Source organism: Euprymna scolopes, chromosome 9 (assembly GCF_053919585.1).
Source record: "Euprymna scolopes isolate OS-2025 chromosome 9, ASM5391958v1, whole genome shotgun sequence".
NCBI classification, from domain to species: domain Eukaryota; kingdom Metazoa; phylum Mollusca; class Cephalopoda; order Sepiida; family Sepiolidae; genus Euprymna; species Euprymna scolopes.
This window is the reverse complement of record NC_136490.1, coordinates 86,362,700-86,383,902: the sequence shown is the minus strand read 5'-3', so window position 1 is coordinate 86,383,902 and position 21,203 is coordinate 86,362,700. Positions and strand designations below refer to the sequence as shown.

The window sequence follows — 21,203 nt, the reverse complement described above, 5'->3', positions numbered from 1 at the left end:
CCCCGTACGGTTCAGTAAAATGTATTCGCTCAGACAATGGGACTGAATTTACTAGTAAAGACTTTGAACTTCTATTAATTAACCACCATATTAAAACACGAGAAATCGGCGCCGTACTCCCCCTTCCAAAATGGCATAGCTGAAAGGGCCTGGCGAACCCTTTTTGAGATGACTACTTATCGAATCGAAATTAGCGTATAGTTTATGGACATATGCTTTAATGGCAGCAGCATATATCAGAAATAGATTCTTCAATAAGAGGCTAGGAAAAATGCCGTATGAAGCGTTTTGGGGTGTAAAACCTAAAATAAACAGAATGCATCTATTTGGTTCTAATTGTTTTGCATTTATAGAAAACACCAGTAAACTAAATACTAAAAGCGAAAACGGTAGTAGGTTACGATAAAAATAGCCCGGCATACTTAATCTATTTCACAGCTCAAAATGGCATAAAAAGAGTTAGATGTGTAAAATTCAATGATACATTAAATTTAAAAAATGGCGATCCAGTGAATGAAAAACGTGAAATATTGCCTAGCATCTTAATCAATCACAATGAAAATATTAATAACGACGACAATTACAGTACTTCTGACGAAAATAGTAACCAGACACGTCGATACCCAATAAGGGAGCGAAAAGGCCAGAGTTCTTACAAATTGAAAAGATACAAGATTACGCTGTCGATTACTGTTATTCGTTGAACAGCGCACCGGAAAGTTATAATGAGGCAATTAATTCAGAAAATCACCAAGAATAGGAACAAGCTATGGTATCCGAATTGAAAGCATTATCTGAAAATAACACATACGAAATAGTGGCAAAACCAACAGATAAAAATAGAATTTCTTCACGCTGGGTTTTTTCCAAAAAAAAAAAATCAGTTTCTGGCAGTGAAACTTTTAAAGCAAGATTTGTGGCAAAAGGTTTCTCACAAATTCCTGGAGTGGAATATTGTGCAACATTTTCACCAACGACAAATTTAACGACAATTAGAATTTTATTACAACTTGCCACTCAATACAATTTAAAAATACATTAAATGGATGTAAAAAATGCTTATTTAAATGTTCCAATTGACTGTGAAATCTACATTTACCCTCCAGAGGGATTCAAAATGAAAAATAAAAATTGGGTGTGGAAATTAAATAAATCGTTATATGGAGCACACAAGTGCAACAATTGGAATTTAACACTCCATAATTATTTAATAGAACAGGAATTCAAACAATGTCCCGTAGACGTGTGCATGTATACCAAAAATGTAGGTAATAAATTGTTGATTTTGGTTTTTTGGGTTGACGATATATTACTCGCCTCAAACTGTGACAACACTTTAAGAGATGTTAAAAATGAATTAAATAAAAAATTTTAAATGGCCGATCTTGGACGACTGTCATGGTTCCTCGGTATAAAATTTACCTGTGAAAATGAAACTATAACTATGAACCAATCACGATACATTGAAAAAATTCTGCTCAAGTTCGGAATGCAAGATTGTAAGCCGCGTTCAACTCCCGTCGAAATGGACATAAATAAAAATATAGGGACCGAAATAGATAACGGAATATACAGGGAAATGGTAGGGAGCCTCATCTACTTGATGACCGCAACAAGGCCTGACGTATGTTACACTGTAACAAAGCTATCTCAAAACTTATCAAAACCGACAATTAAAGACCTTAATCGTGCAAAACAAATCCTTTGTTACCTAAAAGGAACCAAGGGACAATCTTTAAGATTTAAAAAATCTACATATCCTCTAAATCTAGAAGGCTTTTCGGATTCAGATTGGGCTAACTCTGAGGATAGAAAGAGTATAGCGGGGTATTGTTTTAGACTGTCAAAGACTGGACCTATGATCTCTTGGAAAACTAAAAAGCAACAAATTGTTGCCCTTTCTACTTGTGCAGCAGTATATATGGCACTTACTCATTCCGCGCAGGAGGCAATTTTTCTGAACACTCTTCTAAAATCTATTTTAAAACCAGATCTAAGTAAAAAACCTATAGTAATTCATTGTGATAATCAGAGCAGTATCTTATTAGCAAATAATTCTATGATTCATCAAAGGTCGAAGCATATTGATATCAGATATCATTTTATAAGGGATGAAATAAGAAAAAAATCTATTACTCTTACTTATGTGACGTCTGAGAATAATATAGCCGACATTTTCACTAAACTTATAAAAAGAATAAAATTAAGACATTTTATAAGAAACCCAAAAGGAGAAGCATGAACAGTTAAAATCACACAAAAAAAAAAAAAAAAAAATTGTAAAATTGTCCCGGGCACGACGTTAAACTGTGACCATTTCTACCTTACTAACCAAATTAACCAATTAATACCTAACATGTTTCCAGTTTTTGTTACACAAAAAAAAGAAAAGAAAAAAAGCCACTTGTTAAAACCCTTTTGTAAACTTCCTATTTGTCAAATAGTTCTTTTTGTATCTCTTTTTTTTTGGCAAACATTTGTTAAAACAAAAAAAATATATATTTGTGAATTTTTGTGCATATGTTTATATGTATTTGAAAAGTATTCTATTTGTATGTTTATATATATTTAAAAAGTGTTTATTTTTATATGTATCAAAAAAAAAAAAAAAAATGGCTTCTTTTTGCACACATTATACCAATATATTAATTCTTTTTGACCAATGAGAATAAAGACAAATTCCCCCAAAACCAGAAGAAAAAGAAAAAAAAAAAAAAAAAAAAAACAATTATTTTATTGGTTTATTTTTCTTTGTTCATTTATTTTTATTTATTTATTTATTTTTCTTTCCTTTTCTCAAGTGAAACCAAAATTGAATCCAAAAGGATTTTTCCATTATATAAAAAAAGGGGGTGTGTAAAATGTTTTTGACTTGTAATGGGGGTCTGAGACGAATGGATTCGCCAATCATTTTTGTAACCAACGGCTGTGCTAAAACAACCAATGAAAATGCCCCAAAATTATAAAAATTGTCGAATTTTGGATTCAATCAGTTTACCGTTTACTACGTCATGGACCGCATTTAATTCTTGGCCGCCATCTTGGTTACTGATCTGAACTACACCGCCATCTTGGTTACTGATCTGAACTACGCCGCCATCTTTGTTCAACACAATATCTCAGAACTGAAGAGGTTAACTACGCCACGGACCGCATTTGATTCTTGGTCGCCATCTTGGTTACTGATCTGAACTACGCCGCCATCTTTGTTTAACACAATGTCTCAAAACTTAACAATTTACCTGTAAAGTCCAAAGTTTTTGAAAAAACACGTTTTTTGGGTTTTTTTTAAAAATGAAACCTTGGTCCTTGCTCCTTTAATTGAAAAAAAAAACAAATAAGGGTTTGAATTATATTTTTCGAGTAGTTATAAGCTTGGAAAGACAGGGGTCCGAATTAATTCACGCATCCCATTTTGAAATGTCTATTAAAAAGTAAATAATTAATTTACTCACCAAAGTTTTATATATCATAAATTGAAGATAAAAGATCAATAAATAATATATTCAAATTTAAAACAAAAAAAAAAGTAGAGTCTTTTTAGAAATTTACCTGTAAAGTCCGAAGTTTAAAACCTTTTTTAAAAAAAAAAAAAAACGTTTTTTTTTTTTTTTAATGAAACCATGGTCCTTGCTCCTTTAATTGAAAAAAAATTAGGGCTTGAATTACATTTTTCGAGGAGTATAAGCTTGGAAAACAGGGTGGAATTATTCAATATTTTTCACAAAATTTCTGACACACCTAACAAATGACTTATCTACCACTAACCCTAAGTTTGAGTTGCACTCCCAAATTTAGAGTTAAGTGATAGGCATAGACTTTTATACAATTTTCCAAGAGTGAAGTCCCCAATGGTTAAACGACATGCAACCAGTTAATTGTTGGAAAGACAACTTTTAATAAAAGAAATGAAATAAAAATAACTTAAACGCAGTTTAAGTACGTATAAAAGATACTTGAATTTTACTGCATTTGGTATCAGGTATTTTTGTAATAACACAATTTACATTTTGTAATAACACAATTTACAATTTCTCGAATCAACTTACTTGTCCCCCCCCCCAACTCAAGAGCCGTCATTCATGATTTTACTTATTTTTACTAATTTTTAGACATTTATTTTATTTAATTGCCAGCATGAACCAACTTTTTAAGATGCAGCATATGTTAACACTTCAGCGAAGTTTACTGTATTTTTTTTTAGCAAACATTAACAGAAAGTTTTCCACTTTATTTTTTTGCATAATTAATGATGGAAGTATGTGTTCTGTTTTTCTTAACATCTGTTGAAAAAAAAAAATTTGTAGTTTCTTGAAAAAAAAACAAAAAAACAACCTTTTCTCTACTTTCACCTAACTATTTACAATGTTCATATAAAGCATTCATCTGTTCTTTTTATAATAAAAATTCGTTTTCAAAAATTTACGTTTACTGCCAAATTTCTTTAAAAAAAAAAAGAAAAAAGTGCAAGTTTTCCTGAAAAAAAAAAAACAAAAAAAACAGAAAAACTTTCACCTAACAATTTATGGCAAAAAATTATTTTTTTTGCGGGAAAAAAAAAACAGCAACTTTCATTGATAAAAAAAATTGCAAAAAATAATAAAAGTAAATAAACAAACAAAATGCAATTTTTCTTGAGGAATGTGTTCCATTTTAACAAACTGAGCCACAGCAATGCGTGGCCGGGTACAGCTAGTTATTATATAAAATAATCATGACGAGATATGTGTATGCCTATGCATCTTTCTATCTGATCATAAGAAATTGTATTCAAAAATAAATTTCACTAAGAAACTTCTAATGTAAATAATTCATTGTTTGAAAGTATATACATTTTATTCTGATTATAAAGATTTTTTAATGCTTGATTGATTTCTTGGAAAAATATAACATTTCTATAATTTTTGATAAAACAGAAGATGGCTTCAAGTTAAAATGAACAACACCTTGTCAACAGCAGCTACAAATAGGTAAAAAACAAAAAACAATACAAAAAGCAATAAAATTTCTCAGGTTTTATTAATAGTTTTAATATTAAAATTATTGATGTCAGTAAATTATTTACAACCAGCGTTTTATGAGAGACAGGAAGGGAAACATGTAACTAACAGTACACAATATTTAGAAGAGAATCTTTCTTTTACCATATAATTGCCAGCCATTTTAGAAAAGAGAAACAATCCAACAATTGGAGTATGAATCTAATGTCTAAATAAAGCATTTTAGTTCATGCCTGATCTCCTGGAACTGAATGAAATTAAGAACTATAAAAGACTAGCGAGGGTACCCGGTGTTGCCCAGGTGTTTGTAGGTGTGTGTGTGTTGGGGGAGGGGAGAGGAAAGCAGAACAAAAAGGAAACTTAACCCTGTTTAAATAAATAAAAAAAAAAAAAAAAAAAAAAAAAAAAAAAAAAAACGATGTTAAACTTCTTAAAAAAATAAGACAAAAAAAAAAGCGATTTTTAAAAATGGAAAAAAAATCTTTTGTAGGTGTAAAAGAAAAAAAAAGGGAGGCAGGTAGGCTCGAACCCGGAGCCTTGAGACCAATAGGCTGACGGCATATACCTGCGCTACGGCGGCGGAAACAATGTAAGATGTTAAATTTAGCGATTAAAGAGTGAAGAAGTTCAAATTGAGGTCAAACATCATGCTATTCCGCAGTTAAATATTTCTGCAAAATAGTTTTTAATGCACGTTTAATGAGGTCAAATCCACACTTAATTTTACTGCGAGATAGTTGTTTTCAGTTTGTTTTTTTACCCAACTTTGGTTTTGTTTCTGCCTCTTTTTTTTTTTTTTTAATTACATTTTCACCCCAAACAAGGCACATTGCCACTTTGGTGTAGGGGGCTACTATCAGGGGCAACAACTACTGGAGCACTATGTTGGGATTTGGGCAGCAAGATGTCGGTTCACGTTACACTTGAACTTCTGCATGTCAGTACAGTTAGGGAAGCAGGGACCTGGAATGGAATTCCAGAGTCTAGCGGTTCTGGGGAAGAAACTACTGGAGTAGAAAGATCTTTTACATCTAGGGATCTCTACTGTGTGGGGGTGGGATTTAGCTGCCTGTCGGGTTTGTCGAGGGTGTCTACGTCGTGGGGGGGGCACAAGTGTCTGCAGTTCGTCAGAGCATTCACCATTAAAATACTTGTAGAACAACGTTTCGTCGATGGGACAGAGGCTGAAGCTTAGATGCCAGTTCAGGGCCTATCAGATTGGCGACTCTCTTTTAAACCTTGTCTAGGATTGAGAGCCTAGCAGCAGATGCACCAGCCCAAATGTGACAACAATACTCCATACATGGGCGAATGGTGGCCTTATAGAGGTACAGGATACTTTCAGGTGTCAGTAGTTTTCTAGCACGGTAAAGAGAGCCTACCTTTTTCGCAGCGGCCCTGGCAATGTTTTCAATATAATTGTTCCAACTCATGTTTCCTGTGAACGTTAGGCCAAGCAGTTTGAAAGATGTACTCTCAGATAAAGAGTCGTTGGCCATTGCTATTGGTGGTAGAGAGGGTTTCTTGTAATTATTGAAGGAAACCAGTTTAGTCTTGGCAGCATTGAATGTGACCATCCATTTTTGTCCCCATTTCACTACAGATTGGAGGTCATCCTTAGTGTTTTTGCCATTTCTTTAGTTATCTGTTCATTTGTTTTACTGTCATGCCTGTTATAGAGTGTGGTGTCATCAGCATATATACCCATCTCAGAGGCAGTTTTGTCAGGGAGGTCATTAATAAATATTAGGAACAATAGAGGTCCAAGGATAATCCCCTGAGGCACTCCCGCATTTATATCATACTGTTTAGATGTACGACCGTCGAGGACAACCTGGATTTTTCTCTTATCTAAGAAGGATTTAATTATGTTAAGTATTCTACCAGTGATAACGTATGATTTACTTTTCCTGAGGAGACCCTCATGCCATACCCTGTCAAAGGCCTTAGATATATCTAGAGCTACTGTTCTGCCCTCCCCCACTTTGTCCAGTGAATGGTATATATGTTCAGAGATTACAGTGAGGATGTCAGCTGTGGAACGGGCTTGTCTAAATCCATATTGTTTGTAAGTCAGAAGTTTAGCATCTGTAAGGTGCCGGACTAGAGCATGGTTAATTATGGTCTCAAATATTTTGGTGAAAAGTGGGAGGAGGCTAATGGGGCGATAATTTGATGGGTCAGTTCTTTTGCCAGAATTCTTGAATACTGGTACCACAGAAGCAGTTTTCCAACAGCCTGAAAAGCATGATTCATTAAGGCATTTGTTGTAGAGTTTGGAGAGAACTGGAGCTACTTTGGCTGGGCACTTTTTTAATAGCACAGCTGGGATGAGATCAGGTCCACATGCTTTTGAAGTGTCAAGGTTTTTTATGATAGCGTGTACCTGAGCAGGGGTGATTTTTAGATTGTCTAGCGTGGCGTCTGTCCGCAAAGGAAAGTCGGGCAGAGGGTGGTTGGAAGGGTCCAGTGTGGAGTTCGAGGCAAACCGGCTGCCAAGCAAATTAGCCTTGTCGGTTGCTGAGCAAACAACCTCGTGATTGTTGGTTACTGGGGGAATTCTTGATTGCCCATTATTTACTACATTGTTGTAGATTTTCCAGAAGTCACGAGTTCCTAATTTTTGTGCTCCGATGCGTTTTTTAGTGGTTTCAGTAAATTCTCTCTTAACGTTACTTCTAGCTTCTATATACTTCTGTTTGTTTGAATTGGACTTATGTCGATTAAATCTGCAGTTTTAGGGGAGTGTCCAAATGAAAGCAATTGGCTGATATGACAGTGAAAACCAACATTGACCAAACATCTATTGCTTACTAGACGCTACTGGCCCGTAGGCCGAGAACCGCACCTTAATTTCACCAGTTTCGCTTTTATACGAAAAAGTTGAATCAACACAAGAGGGGTCGAAATAGCAAGAATTATGTAAAAATCGATGTAAATAAATCTAGCTGTGACGCGTGTTTGTAATTCGTACATATTATGATCTACAGGGTATATAAGAAGTTCTAAGCGATAGTAACCCCTGAAAAAAAAAAAAAAAAGCCTTTCTTGGACATAAAACTCTTGCGCACGTTTTGCCTTTTATATATATATATATATATATATATATATATATATATATATATATATATATATATATATATATATATGACTAGTCCTTTTGCGTTACATATTCCACCTAGCAAAGAAAATGGTAAGAATCTGATGATTGCTTTAGATACTTACATCAGCTTTATTTCTTGATTTGAGCGTAAAACTTTTTTGGCTAAAATGCCAGTTGAGAAGATCCAATGTTGAGTGAGGTAGAGTTTCAAGTAACTTGTCAAATTGGACAATCGTAGGCAACTCACTAATTGCCCGTTCCTGTAGAGAGAAACAAATGTTCAATCAAAAGATGAAATTGTCTTGCCAAAGACAAAATATATAGGAATTTCACTTCACAAAAGTATAACAAAATAAATGTGCAAATGTGATCAAAACGAACAGAAACATCACAGCAGTTGAAAGGAACATGTTTAGCAAAACAATTTATCTGATCTCAATCAAGTTCTGGTGTCTTTCCAAATGTAAATGCATACTTTTTTCTTATAAATGAATTCTTATTTGCTTTCTTTAAAAAAAAAAAAAAAAAAAAAAATGTTTCAATTTGACAAAATTTTTATTTATGAGTCACCACTTAAGGTTAAAAGCCACTCAAGAATAAAGTTTAATAAGATGAATAGATTTAAATGATGAAATATATTGAGAGGATTTCTGAGACTATTCACAGTATGATGCACGAGCCCCTTGCTGCAAGAAGTAATTTTTTAGGTCTTAGGGAGATTTTTCTGTAATATACAAGGTGTTTGGAATAACTTTGATATTCATTCATTTCATAATGATTTTAAGTAATTCAATATTTAATAGATAGTTACTACTATATATTATTAGAAGGTTTCAGAGTTGCAGACTGGATGACTGGAAAGCACAGCAAAATTAGAAGAGAGTGACTTACATTGTGATAATTTATGCAAGATTCAAGAATTAAAACATCTGAACTGCAGCTCAGTGTTCCTTGAATATCTTGAAGGCCATAAAGATGTGGAAACAACAGCTAGAAAAAATTCTCATGTCTGCACAATGAAATTCACCAAGAAACTGCAAAAAAGGTGCAGTAATTAAATCGGTTATAGTCAGCTAACTTACTTTTTAACTTCTGGAAGCGGTAACAGTTGCTTTACTTTTATTGTTCTTCAATATTTCTATTGTGAAGCGATTTATTGAAATAAAATATAAGAAAAATACATTGGAAAATATAATAAAAATTAATAAAATTATACAGATAAAAACAACAATCTTTATTTGCAGTTTTAATAACAAAATTTAAAAAATAAGTTTTTATTTTATTTGAAGTGGTATAGGAAATATATGTCTAGGAAATTATAAAAATAAAATTATTGAAATCAAAATAACAAAATTTCAAACATAAAAAATGTATCCCATCTCTATATATAAAAGCGAAAATGTATGTATGTGTGTGTGTATGTTTGGATGTCTGCTAAAAACTTTCGACAGACGCGACGAAAATTCACAAACGGTATCACATTGAAGCTCCATCCTTTGCACGAAAAATTGGCCAATAACGTTAATTTTTTCACTCCCGAAATCAACAATTTTCGACAGGGGGGGGGGTCAACAAAAACGGTCCTCTCGTGACAATGACCGATTCTACGCATGCGTCAGATGACGTTGTGACCCGATTTACTTTAAATAGTTGAAAAACCGAACAAATTTCATGTACGTCGAGTTAGCTCAGTTGGTTAAGGCCTTGGTTCATTATCTAAAGTTTTTGGGTTTGAATCATGGTGTGAGATGGGGTTTTTTTTTTTCGATTTTTCAAATTTTCGTTTATCTGCTTTTTTTTTTTTTTTTTTTTTTTTTTTTTTTTACATCGCTTATTCTTAGCGACACCCAAAAACACCCGGGTACCCACTGATTTTTTAAATTTTAATATCGAAACAGGCTTATTTAAGCCATTTTTCACGTGTTCGTTTTCTGTTTTCATCGTTCGTTTGCCTTACGTTAGGTTTTTTGTGTTTTTTTTTATTGTTCGATCGTCGTGTAGCAGGGAAAACAGAAACTGGCTTCCGCAACTTGACGTTATCACATCTGCTAATTTCGGTTTATAAACGTCAAGTTAACACACTTATCAATTCATCTGTTCTTGTGGTCAAGATGGTTAGGTCGCAGGGTTTTTTTTTTTCCATTTCCTTTCCACCTTTGCGTCAAACGTTCGGGGTTCAAGCCTACCTTTATACTAAAAACTACACCTCCAAACAACTGGCCAACGTTTTTTTTTTTTAACAGGGTTGTTTTAATCTACCCCCCCCCACCACCACCAACACACACCTCCAACCAACCGGGCAATGCCGGGTACCCCCGCTAGTCTATAATAGAAAAGCGAAAATGTGTGTATGTATGTTCGCTTTTTGTGTATGCCCAAGAAAGGCTTTTTTCAGAGAAACGGTCTGTCGGCTCGCAACTTCTTAAAACTTTTTATATCACATATAAATCATAATATCTCCGAGTTAACAACGGAGCTCGCCTGTCTATTTAATTTGCTCGACTTCGGGAAGATAAATATTCAACATTTGTTGTTCGCCGCATGTGGATTATGCTTTTTCGTATAATAAAAGCGACACTTATTCTGGCGGTATTTTTCCGGTAGCGATCGCCGGAAATGTCCGAAAGCAATCAGCTCTGTTCAATGTGGAAATATTTTCCTTATATCAAACAATTGCTATTCAATTTGGACAAGGGGAGCTGGTCCGGCCCCCCCCCCCTCCACCAACATCTTGGGAAAATAAAAATAAAAAAAAAGGCGTTCCCACAGTAAATGAAATACTATCCCGCAGTTAAAGTTAACCTCATTAAGTCATTAAAACGTGCACCACCTGCCAAATCTAAGTAATTAAATAAATTCAAACGTGTTTCGCGGTGGAGTAATGGTTAACGTCGCACTCTTTTTTTCACACTTTAATTTCCAACTTTGCCTCAAGGGTTCAGGTTCGATCCTCATACTTACCTACCAAAACATTTTTTTTATTTTAACCCCCCCCCCCCCGCTAGTCTATATATATAAAAGCGAAAATGTGTGTTTGTATGTCTCGCAAAAACTTTCCACACGGGTCACGGATTTTCGCCAGATTGGTATCATTTTAAACTTCCAACCTTCACCCAACAAATATCGAAAAATTGGCCAAAAACATTAATTTTTTCATCCTGAAATCATCACTTTTCTACAGGGGGCGGGGTCAGCAAAAACCTCCTCTCATGATTAATTCGCTTCTACGCATGCGTCATACGACATCGTAACCTGATTTACTTTAAATATTTGAAAACGCAACACAATTTTGGCGACGTCATCTTAGCTCAGTTGCTTAGAGCGCTGCCTCATTATCTAAATGCTTTGGGTTCGAATCGTGGTGCGAGATGTCTTTTTTTTTTTATTTTTAAAATCTTAATATTGAAGCAGGGTTATTTAAGCCAATTTTCACGTGTTTTTCAGATTTTTTAATGTTCGTATTTCTGTTTTAGGTTTTCATTAACAGTCCCTACCCCCGCCCGACCACACACACCCAAAAACACCCGGGCTATGCCGGGTACCCCCTGAAGCAGGGTTATTTAAGCTATTTTTTACGTGTTTTTTTCTTTAACGTTCGTTTTTCTGTTTCACGTTTTCTTTATCGTTCGTTTGCCTTATGTTAGTTTTTTTTACTTTGCTTATTCTTATGTTTTGATTAACATCCCACCCCACCCCCGCCCGAGCACACACACCTCCAAACACCCGGGCAACGCCAGGTACCCCTCGCTAGTACATAATATTTCCAAAATAGTTTAAAAAGATTTTTAAGTGTTTTCAATAATTCCTAAAAAAAAAAAAAAGGGGGGAGGGAGTCAACAAAAACGGTCCTCTTGTGACGACGACCGGTTCTACGCATGCGTCAGATGACGTCATGACCTGATTTAGTTTAAATAGTTGAAGAACTGACTAAATTTCTTGTACTTCGCGTTAGCTCAGTTGGTTAGCATGTTGGTTCATTATCTAAACGTTTTGGGTTCGAATCGTGGTGTGAGATGTCATTTTTTTTTCACGATTTTTTAAATTTAAATATTGAACCAGTGTTATTTAAGCCATTTTTCACGCAACGTTCGTTTTTCTGTTTTTTTTTTTCACTTCGCTTATCCACCCCCAACCACACACCCAAAAAACACCAGGGTACCCACCGATTTTTTAAATTTTAATATCGAAACAGGCTTATTTAAGCCATGTTTTAATGTTCGTTTTTATGTTTTCTTTTTTTACTTCACTTATAACAAACAAACCTGGTCATTGACCTCATTTGCTGAATAGCTATTGCTAACGTCGTCGTCGTCGTAACGCTCTACGACTTCCGTGCGGGCACCTGTCAATTTGGTTCTTACTTAAATAAATTCAAACATCTTTCAGTAACTCATTCTGGCTGGCCGACCGGTTCATGTTTTTTTCACATTTTATTTTCAAACTTCGCCTCAGGGCTTCGGATTCAATCCTACTCCCCCCCCCCCCCCGGTTTCTTTTTTATTTAAGAGCACACACACCTCCAAACACCCACCCAGGCAACGCCGGGTACCCCCGCTAGTTATTAAATAAAAAAGGACCGATTGGAAAAATATTTAAAAAAAAAAAAAAAAAAAAAAAAGAGTACAAGGAAGACATAGATGCGAGAGAAAAAAAAGCAAAGGAACTGATTTCATTGCCATTGCTTCCAGGAACACTATGCTGGAAGTTAGGAAGTACGTATGTCGACCATTACATCTTGGCGAAAGAGATAGGTATCACAGTGGCGACTATGAAAAAAAAAAGCTACCTCTTATATAAAAGTCACAAGAAAAAATTATTCACTATCAAGGCCGAAGAAAACTACCTTATTAAAGCCAAGACACTTAGCATAGCCAGGGATGCTCGAATTCTTCTCAGATAAAACTTCTGCCAGAATCAGTTGCACAACACGTAGAACACCAAGTCCTGTGTATCATAAAGTCCGAATTCTCTAAACTTAATATTCTTCCAGTGTGTTTCTGGCTAAGGCCATCTCATGAAATCCCACATGATTGAAAAGGGATTCAGCATTGGGTGGAGAGGATGGATACGGGAAGACCATAAGTATGTAACATCATGGACGATCTGATTGTCAGCATCATAATGTTCAGGAAAGTTTCATGCTATGAAAGTTTCATACTGCAAGTTTAGGTCATGACTCGAGACCGTAGTGGAGGCTCAAGACAGCTCTTTTGATTGAGCTATATTTCGTACAAGATCCTCTAGACGATGCATTTTCAACTTAAATTTTTTTTATTTATATTCATCCCAAACAAGGCATATCACCACTGAGATGCAAGAGACTAATTAAGATTATGGTTAGATTTATAGGTTGCATCCTAAATAAGGAATTGTACAATGAAATGTTTGTTCACATTACATTTAAGTTTCTTTATATTAATACAGTCAGGAAAACAGGGAGCAAAGATAGAATTCCAAAGTCAAGTGGTACAGGAAAGAAGCTATCAGAGTATCAATCTTTTTGGCATTTAGGGACCTCTATATTGAAGGACTGGGATTTTTCTGAATGTCAGGTTAGTCGAGAGTATTTACATTGGGAAGGAACAAGTGCAGCAAGTTTGGAGCACTAACCCGACTGAAGTACTTCTAAAATAAGCAGTGATGCAACATTGTTGGGATGGGACTGACTAGTGGTTGATGCATTAGCTCAGATATGGCAAGAATACTCCATGCATGCACGAATGGTGGCTTTGCAGAGGTATAGGATATTGGCAGGTGTGAGAAGTTTTCTAGTCTGGTCGAGGGAGTTCACGTTATATTTGTTTCAATTTATATTAACTGCAAATGTTAGGCAGAGGAGTTTGAATGTTGGACTCTCAGGTAAGGTGCCATGGCAATCAATTGTTAGAAAGTTTCTTATAATTGTTAAAGGACTAGATCTTTTAGCTCACTAAAAATAGGTACCGGCAGAAGCCTTAAAATTGAGTGGAATTCATAAAAATGGCCAAATTTCAGTTATGTTTATGTATCTCATTTGTTTGAATTTGTATTTGGATAAAAAATATATTGCATAAAACAGTCTTACTCTTTTGTATTCATTTTGCATTTGTTGAATAAAATTTTTATTTTACTCATTTATTTTCATGACACCAACAAATGTGATAAAATTGTGAGCTTGTAATTTTTATGTTGTCAAAAAAATCATACATCTTATTTAAAACTCTCGTGCATTTCTGGCATTCAAGCAATAAAAAAACTAAAAATAGCACCAAATTAAGCAAATTTATTTTCACATAAAAATTGTCACAAATATACAAAAAGAAATGTGATAACTCGTTTTCAAATTTTTTTTTTTTAATTTACTACTAGTGAATTAACTATTCATAATAACCATGACAAACGTGATATCAAATTAAAGTTCATTCAATTTCCCATTAAATGATGCCAAAAAATCGTATCTAGCTTTATTTGCATGAATGCACCAAGCAAAAGAAAATACCCATACCCACAGCGTTTTGAACAAAACTGCGTAAAACATGAATACAGAGAAGATTAGCAAGCCAATGGATGAAAGTTGTTCGACCTTGGTCTTCAGCCATATAGGTAACTATAATGTTTCAATTTTAATGTAAGTGATAAGAAACCATTTTTGTACATTAATTTGTAAAAGTTATGTTTGAATATTTTAAATATTCAGAGATATTGTGTAACATGTGGTTAGCACGTGTTCAGCATGTAATGTAAATAATGTTCTAAATTTTTTTTTTTTTTGTTATAAAGTGAAAAAAAATTCCTAAGATTTTATAAATCAAACCATTTATTTATAAGATTTCAAAGCACTGAAAATTTAATTAAAATTAAATAATTCCTGATAATATTTAAAATTAACAGCCAAGAAAAAAAAATGTCAAGCGGCTATGTGTTAAAATAAAAACAGAATGTAAACAAAACTAAATAAACGAGTTTTACAAACAAAACTTAACATTGGAAATAGAGGGTGTTTTTTTTGTTTTTTTTAATTATTCTAAACATTAATCTAACAATTTAATGAACAATACAAAAATAAAATAAATATGTTAGAACAATAAAAAAATAATAGTACATATGCAGCGAACTCTTGTATTTAGAAACCCATTTATAACATGCGGAGGAGAGAGGGTTTTTTTTTTTTTTTTTTTTTTTAACTAATCTGTACTTTCACCTAACAATATAATAAATAAATGTTAGCACAATAAAAAAAAACAATAGTACTTATGTAGCAAAAGTTAGTACATTCTTAAGAGGTTTCTTTTTTTTTTTTTTGTAAACTAGTCTATACATTCACCTAACAATAAACAAAAGTAAAATAATTAACTTCCACTCATTTTAAACAGTTTGTCAATCAGATATTATAATTTGAGAAATATTGACATCTTATACTGTTATTGATTTTTTTTTTAATTTATGTATGAAATTTTCATTGAGGATATTTTTATTTCAGAAGATTATAATTTCAAGAAATTAAAGGATATTTTTAATTTCACTGGAAGAGGCAGAAGACCATTACTTTCCAAAGTTGACATCTACAATATTTCTATCTGATGAAAAAAAAACCTGGGATGATGTCAAATTTGCATCCAATTTTATCACCATCCATCAGTTGAGAATAAAGCACTTAATTGAGAAAACTTATACTGATGCCTATTTAAATTTAAATAACTGGCAGATTCCAGACATTTTTATTTGAAAACTCAAAATTTGTTGGAGAGCATTTGTCATGTGCTGGTATTACAAGAGATGAATTGATTGGTATTACAAGAGATGAACTGTTTGGTATTACGAACTGTGCTGGTATTACAAGAGGTGAAAAGTTTGTCAAGGCAACCGGAAGTAATTGCGCTTACAAATGGCATCATTCTGGACTTACAGAAGATCATTCTGGATATGTCAGGCTGCAAAGTATCTATCTGGATGTTCCCTTGATAAGCAGTCATTTGGGAAATAAGTAAAGAAAATTCAGACGAAATCTCTGAAATCTTGGCATCGTAATTAAAATTAAAATCTAGTCCAATTACATTCAAGGCAGTTATGCCAGCTTGTAGAAAGAGACTGAGTATTCAACAAAATCCAGTTAATGATGATGAAAGCAATTTAGAAAATAAAAAAATTAAGGGGATAAATGGAAGACATGCAAAACAAACCCCCCAAAAAACTGAAAGAAGGAAAAATAAAGTCCACACTATGAGAAACATACAGAAAAGATACAGACATTTAATGATCATTTCAAGCAGAAAAATAAAGAGCTGAGAAAGAATAAAGATTGTTGTTACAACAACAATATGAGGAAAATAAAATTAAACTTGAAAGTCCCTTGTCTACCCTGCAGCAGCAGAGAAATCAGAAGCTTTTAAAAATTAGTTAGCATTTCACAAACGTTTGAAAAGATGTGAAAAAAGACTGAATAAGAAAGAAAAGATGGAAAGAGTGGCCAATCAAATAATATTGTCAAAACAAATTTTGAAGTTGAATCTGCAACTGAAAAAAAAGCCCAAACCCTCTTTTCCAAATCAAGAAATCTTCACAAGAAAAGCAAAGAAGAGAAAAAGAAGAATGAGTTGAAAATCAAACAGATGAAAGTTGATTTTCTTAATCAGGAGAAGAATGTTGCTATGAAGAAACATAATAGCAACCGGTATACCGAAGATGTTATCAAGTGCGTCATTATCTGGCAAGAATTGTGGAAAGGTAATCGACATTGTAGCAAGAATGATATTTCACACAGCTATCATACAGCTATCACACAGCTATACAGTTGATCTGTACACAAACAAGCCACGCATGTGTGGTCCCCCTCTAGTGCTGCATGTGAGATGATGCCACAAGAAAGCAGCGAAGGATGCAACTGGAATTTTTGCAAAAAAACTTTTTTACTGTGCACATCTATTTGATGAAATACAATTTGTGGCCAAATTTCAGGAAAAACTAATGGACGGTTATCTGGCAATTGTCCGGACTAACGGACACATGGACAGACGCCGCTGAAAACATAGGTCCCTCTCCAATAAATCAGGGGACTAATAATGAAGTGAATGTTGTATTTTGGTCAATGTTACAGAATCTGACTGGTCTTATTAGCAATACCAAACATAATGTTCAGCATTGGACAAGGCGCACACTGCTACTTAATTTGACACTCATAGTTTTTAAATCAGTAATAAGTACATTTCTCCTACGTCCATCAAAATAAAACTTATATAACTGGATTCACAATAAAATTTACTTCAAAATGGTATTTTAATATTTTTCTTCTGATTTGTATATTTGAAGAAACCACTATTTAAATTCAACTATTAGTGACAAAACATGCCAGCATAGTATGCCAGTTGGTGGTAAATCACTTTTTGCAAATAAGCGGTCGGGGTATGTTCACATAAATACTTGAAGCAGAAGTTGTACCCGTCGACGACATTTCTAGTTATTAGAGAAAAGAATTGTCTTTGCTACGGAATTTGAACACAACATGTATGTCTTTCCAGTAAAAAGTTAGAACCTCTCAAAGTTGACACTTTGTAGTACAAAGTAAAGATAGAAACCGTGTTCAAACGCTATTTAATAGCGAATATATTAATTTCTTTTGTCCTAAAATTTGAAAAGAATTGGATAAAAACTTTTTATGCACGAATTGATAGAAGTAGTGACAACCGCATATAAAACACATAAATTTTTGTGTGTCGAGACATGCACAAAAAAATTTGTAAACAAGTGTTCATCAACTTACGAACATAAAGTATTCATTTTACTTTTGTTATTATTTAGGAAACATAAGTTTTAATTATGGAAAGGAAAAGAATATTTTTAAAAAAATTCTTTGAAAAAGAATGACAAACAATGACCACGCTTTTAAATGAGTTAAAACAAACTATTTATCCAGTTAAGTAAAAGAATAACTTTTATTGGGTTTGTTTTACAATCCACAGAGGTATGAAAAAGTGGTAAAAAAACAAAAAACAAATATATAACAAATAAATATTACCAAAGGCAAGTTAGTCTTCTACCTACCTTGATAATTTTTTTGGGTTGTAAATGTTTATTCTGTTCAAAAAACAAGTAGTGTTGAGCCTTACATGAGAACAAGAAAAAAATAGCTGTGGTGTCTCTTGAAGTCTTGACAATGACTTAAAATAAAAAAATTATACAAAATAATGATAGAAACTCACCTGATAATTGTCAGGGATAACTTGAAGCTGTTAAAATGAAATTCAATTATCCTAATTAGTTTAATGTATTTGAAAACATAATTGTAATCTGTACAAAGTTTCCTTTCATTTGATATGCTACAAGCGATATTTTGTTAATTTCTTTGAATTGTAGCCATCTTGTGTTTCCTCATTGCCATCTTGGATTTTTCATGGTGTAATGATGACAGAATAATATTTTGTATTTTTTAAACTGTTTTTATAATGTTTCTACTTAAAGCCATTAAAATGAAACTTAATTATGCTAATTAGTTTAATGTATTTGAAAACATAATTCTGATCTGTACAAAACTTCCTTTAATTTGATATGCCACAAGCCTTATTTTGTTAGTAATTTCTTTGAATCATGTCGTGGTGGCCATTTTGGATTTTTCATGATGTTATAATGACAACTGATCTAGTGTCTATCAGAATAATACTTCCTATGATGATAAAGCATTACTTACCATTTTTCTTAGCTGTTTTTATGGTGTTTCTACTTAAAGTTGTTAAAATAGCAATACACATGAAAAAATTGAAATAGCTTGAAATATTTCAATATTGGTATGCATAGAAAGAGCTTGATGAGCTAAGAAAGAATCTTTTTAAATTTTTAAAATCTGATTAAAATTAAGGAAGTTATGGCTATTTTTGTGCCTCACACATTTGGATATTTTTCCCTCTTTAAGACCATATGCGTTTCGTCACATTTTTTACACTACTTTTTCAGTAAAAATGTCATATCTTTGTTAAAACACAAGACTAAGAAATGAAATTTACCATATAAGTGTATTTTTGTACAAGGAATCAGAATATGCAACTGAAAATCTCCCAAAGTTTATGGTTTCCAAATAATCTGCAGTAAATGTGCATAAATATGCAGCAATTCCTTAAAAATGCCATGTATCCATAAACAGAAAAGAAGTTGGAGAACTCAAAGTTGAATTGTAATGTGCTTTATGTACAAAAAACTTAAATCTAAACATAAGACCATTTAAAAATGAATATATTGCAATATTTCTTTGGTATTATTGTAGATTAACACCTTCTGTTTAACCCCACTCAAATCCTTCTGACCACCCCTCCAAAATGGGATTCTACCTTTTTAGGAAATTATGTATAAAATGCCATGAAAAACTTTAATGAAAGATAAACAAATTATTTTAGAATTGAATGTAAAATAATTTCCTAATATAGGTCATTCTAGCATTTTAGGGCAGTTAACTGTTTTTTTTTTTTTTTTAAGATGATTATGTGTAGTTTTAAGAGGGTTTCTATGCAATGAGAATATGGGGAGGGTTGCCATTCGGAATTTGAATTAATTGTAGGGGCTAAGGAAAATTATGTGTGAACATACTGAAAACTTGACAGAGACAAAGCTAACAAAAACAATATTAGAGGGGGGAGCGGTTAATTTCACAAAAATTTAATGTAAAATAATTCACCATTTCCTGGCCATTCTAGCATTTTAGGACAGTTAGCCAATTTATTTTCATGTGTATTTTTCTTTAAGGAAGGATCTATTTTTTGTTTGTTTGTTTTAGATGCTTGTATGTGGCTTACAAAGGTATTTTATTTGGGGGGGGGGGGCTTGCCACTCGAACTTAGTGTTATTGTTAGGGTTAAAGAGTGTTTTAGGAATACGAACCGTTACTTCATTTTTGTTTTGTTGTCCTAACTGCAAAATGCCGTTTCCATTTCAAATAAATATTTTACAGAAAGATATATATATATATATATATATATATATATATATATGTGTGTGTGTGTGTATTCGACAGGTAAATAAGTCAGAAAATGTTATATTTAGTTTTAATTTAATAAGAAACTGCGTTGCGAAATTTCAAAGAAAATTCCATAAATTTGTTGATTTCTATTTTCGAGGTTGAAGGTGTTAATTCCATAGGCCGTTGATACTACGCTGGAGCAGGTTGTAAAAATATCTTTCGCTTAATAAGTAGAAAAAAAAATAACGAAATAAAAAGCTTCCTAATTGTAGTTTGATGTGTTTTCTTTTAAAATTTCAAGAATATTGATATAGATTTTGAGGGTTTGTATTACTATACACATAGATTCGAAAAAGTTGTCAAAAAACAAATATATAACAAATAAATGTTATCAAAAGCAAGTTACTTTTCTACATAACTGGATAATTTTTTAGTGTTTTTATTTAATGTAAAATGTTTATTCAGCTTGAAAACAGTGTTTACCGATGTTTTGGAAAATTTAAAATGGCGCCCGACTCTTGAAACGGTAAGTTTGTAGAAAAGAGTTAAAAATAAAAAAGTAGACAAAATACTGCTCGAAACTCGCTCAATATATGTTACCGTGACATGTGACATAGGCTGACATATATTCGGTGAGTTTTTAACAGTATTTTGTATAGTTTTTTTTATTTTTAACTCCTTTTCTCAAACTTACCGTGTCAAAGAGAGTCGGGCCGGGCGTCATTTTTAATTTTCCAATACATCGGTAAACACTGTACGTTTTTCGAGCTGAATAAACATGCTACATTAAATAAAAACACTAGAAAATATCTAGTTAGGTAGAAAAGTAACTTATCTTGCCTTTGATAACATTTATTTGTTATATATTTGTTTTTTGACAACTTTTTCGAATCTATGTATAAACAAGATTTTGATACTTATTTTGATTTTGAAAAAAAACATTTGTGGCTGTTCGCAGTAAAACATTGTTTTAATTCGCTGTTCAAAACTAATTTAAAGAATAAAAGTGCATGCAATCTACAAAAGTTTATTTTGTTTTTTTAACCATGTTTTTAAATTTGACGAGAAATTGCAACAGATTCAATGAATGTCCGCATATTCAATCAACGCGAGCGGATATTTTGTCAACACGGTTTTTTAACAAATAAGAAATGATATTTTTATTATGTTTGAAACAACT

The 21,203-nt window shown here is 32.9% G+C and overlaps 2 protein-coding genes across 3 annotated transcripts in view; one reads left to right on the top strand and one right to left on the bottom strand.

Annotated features, from left to right (window-relative positions):
- Nucleotides 1-21,203, bottom strand: part of LOC145284749 (protein mono-ADP-ribosyltransferase PARP16-like) — a 48,810-nt gene that overhangs the window by 15,957 nt on the left and 11,650 nt on the right. For both annotated transcript variants that reach the window (XM_080133707.1, XM_080133706.1), the window contains exon 2: nt 8,226-8,363. In XM_080133707.1, the coding sequence (XP_079989833.1) occupies nt 8,226-8,363 (138 nt within the window). The remainder of the gene's footprint in view (nt 1-8,225; nt 8,364-21,203) is intronic.
- LOC145284751 (adenylate kinase isoenzyme 6-like) overlaps nt 14,485-21,203 on the top strand; it is a 69,885-nt gene continuing 63,166 nt past the window's right edge. The window contains exon 1 of the mRNA XM_080133708.1: nt 14,485-14,685. Coding sequence (XP_079989834.1) covers nt 14,619-14,685 — 67 coding nt within the window. The 5' untranslated portion in view covers nt 14,485-14,618. The remainder of the gene's footprint in view (nt 14,686-21,203) is intronic.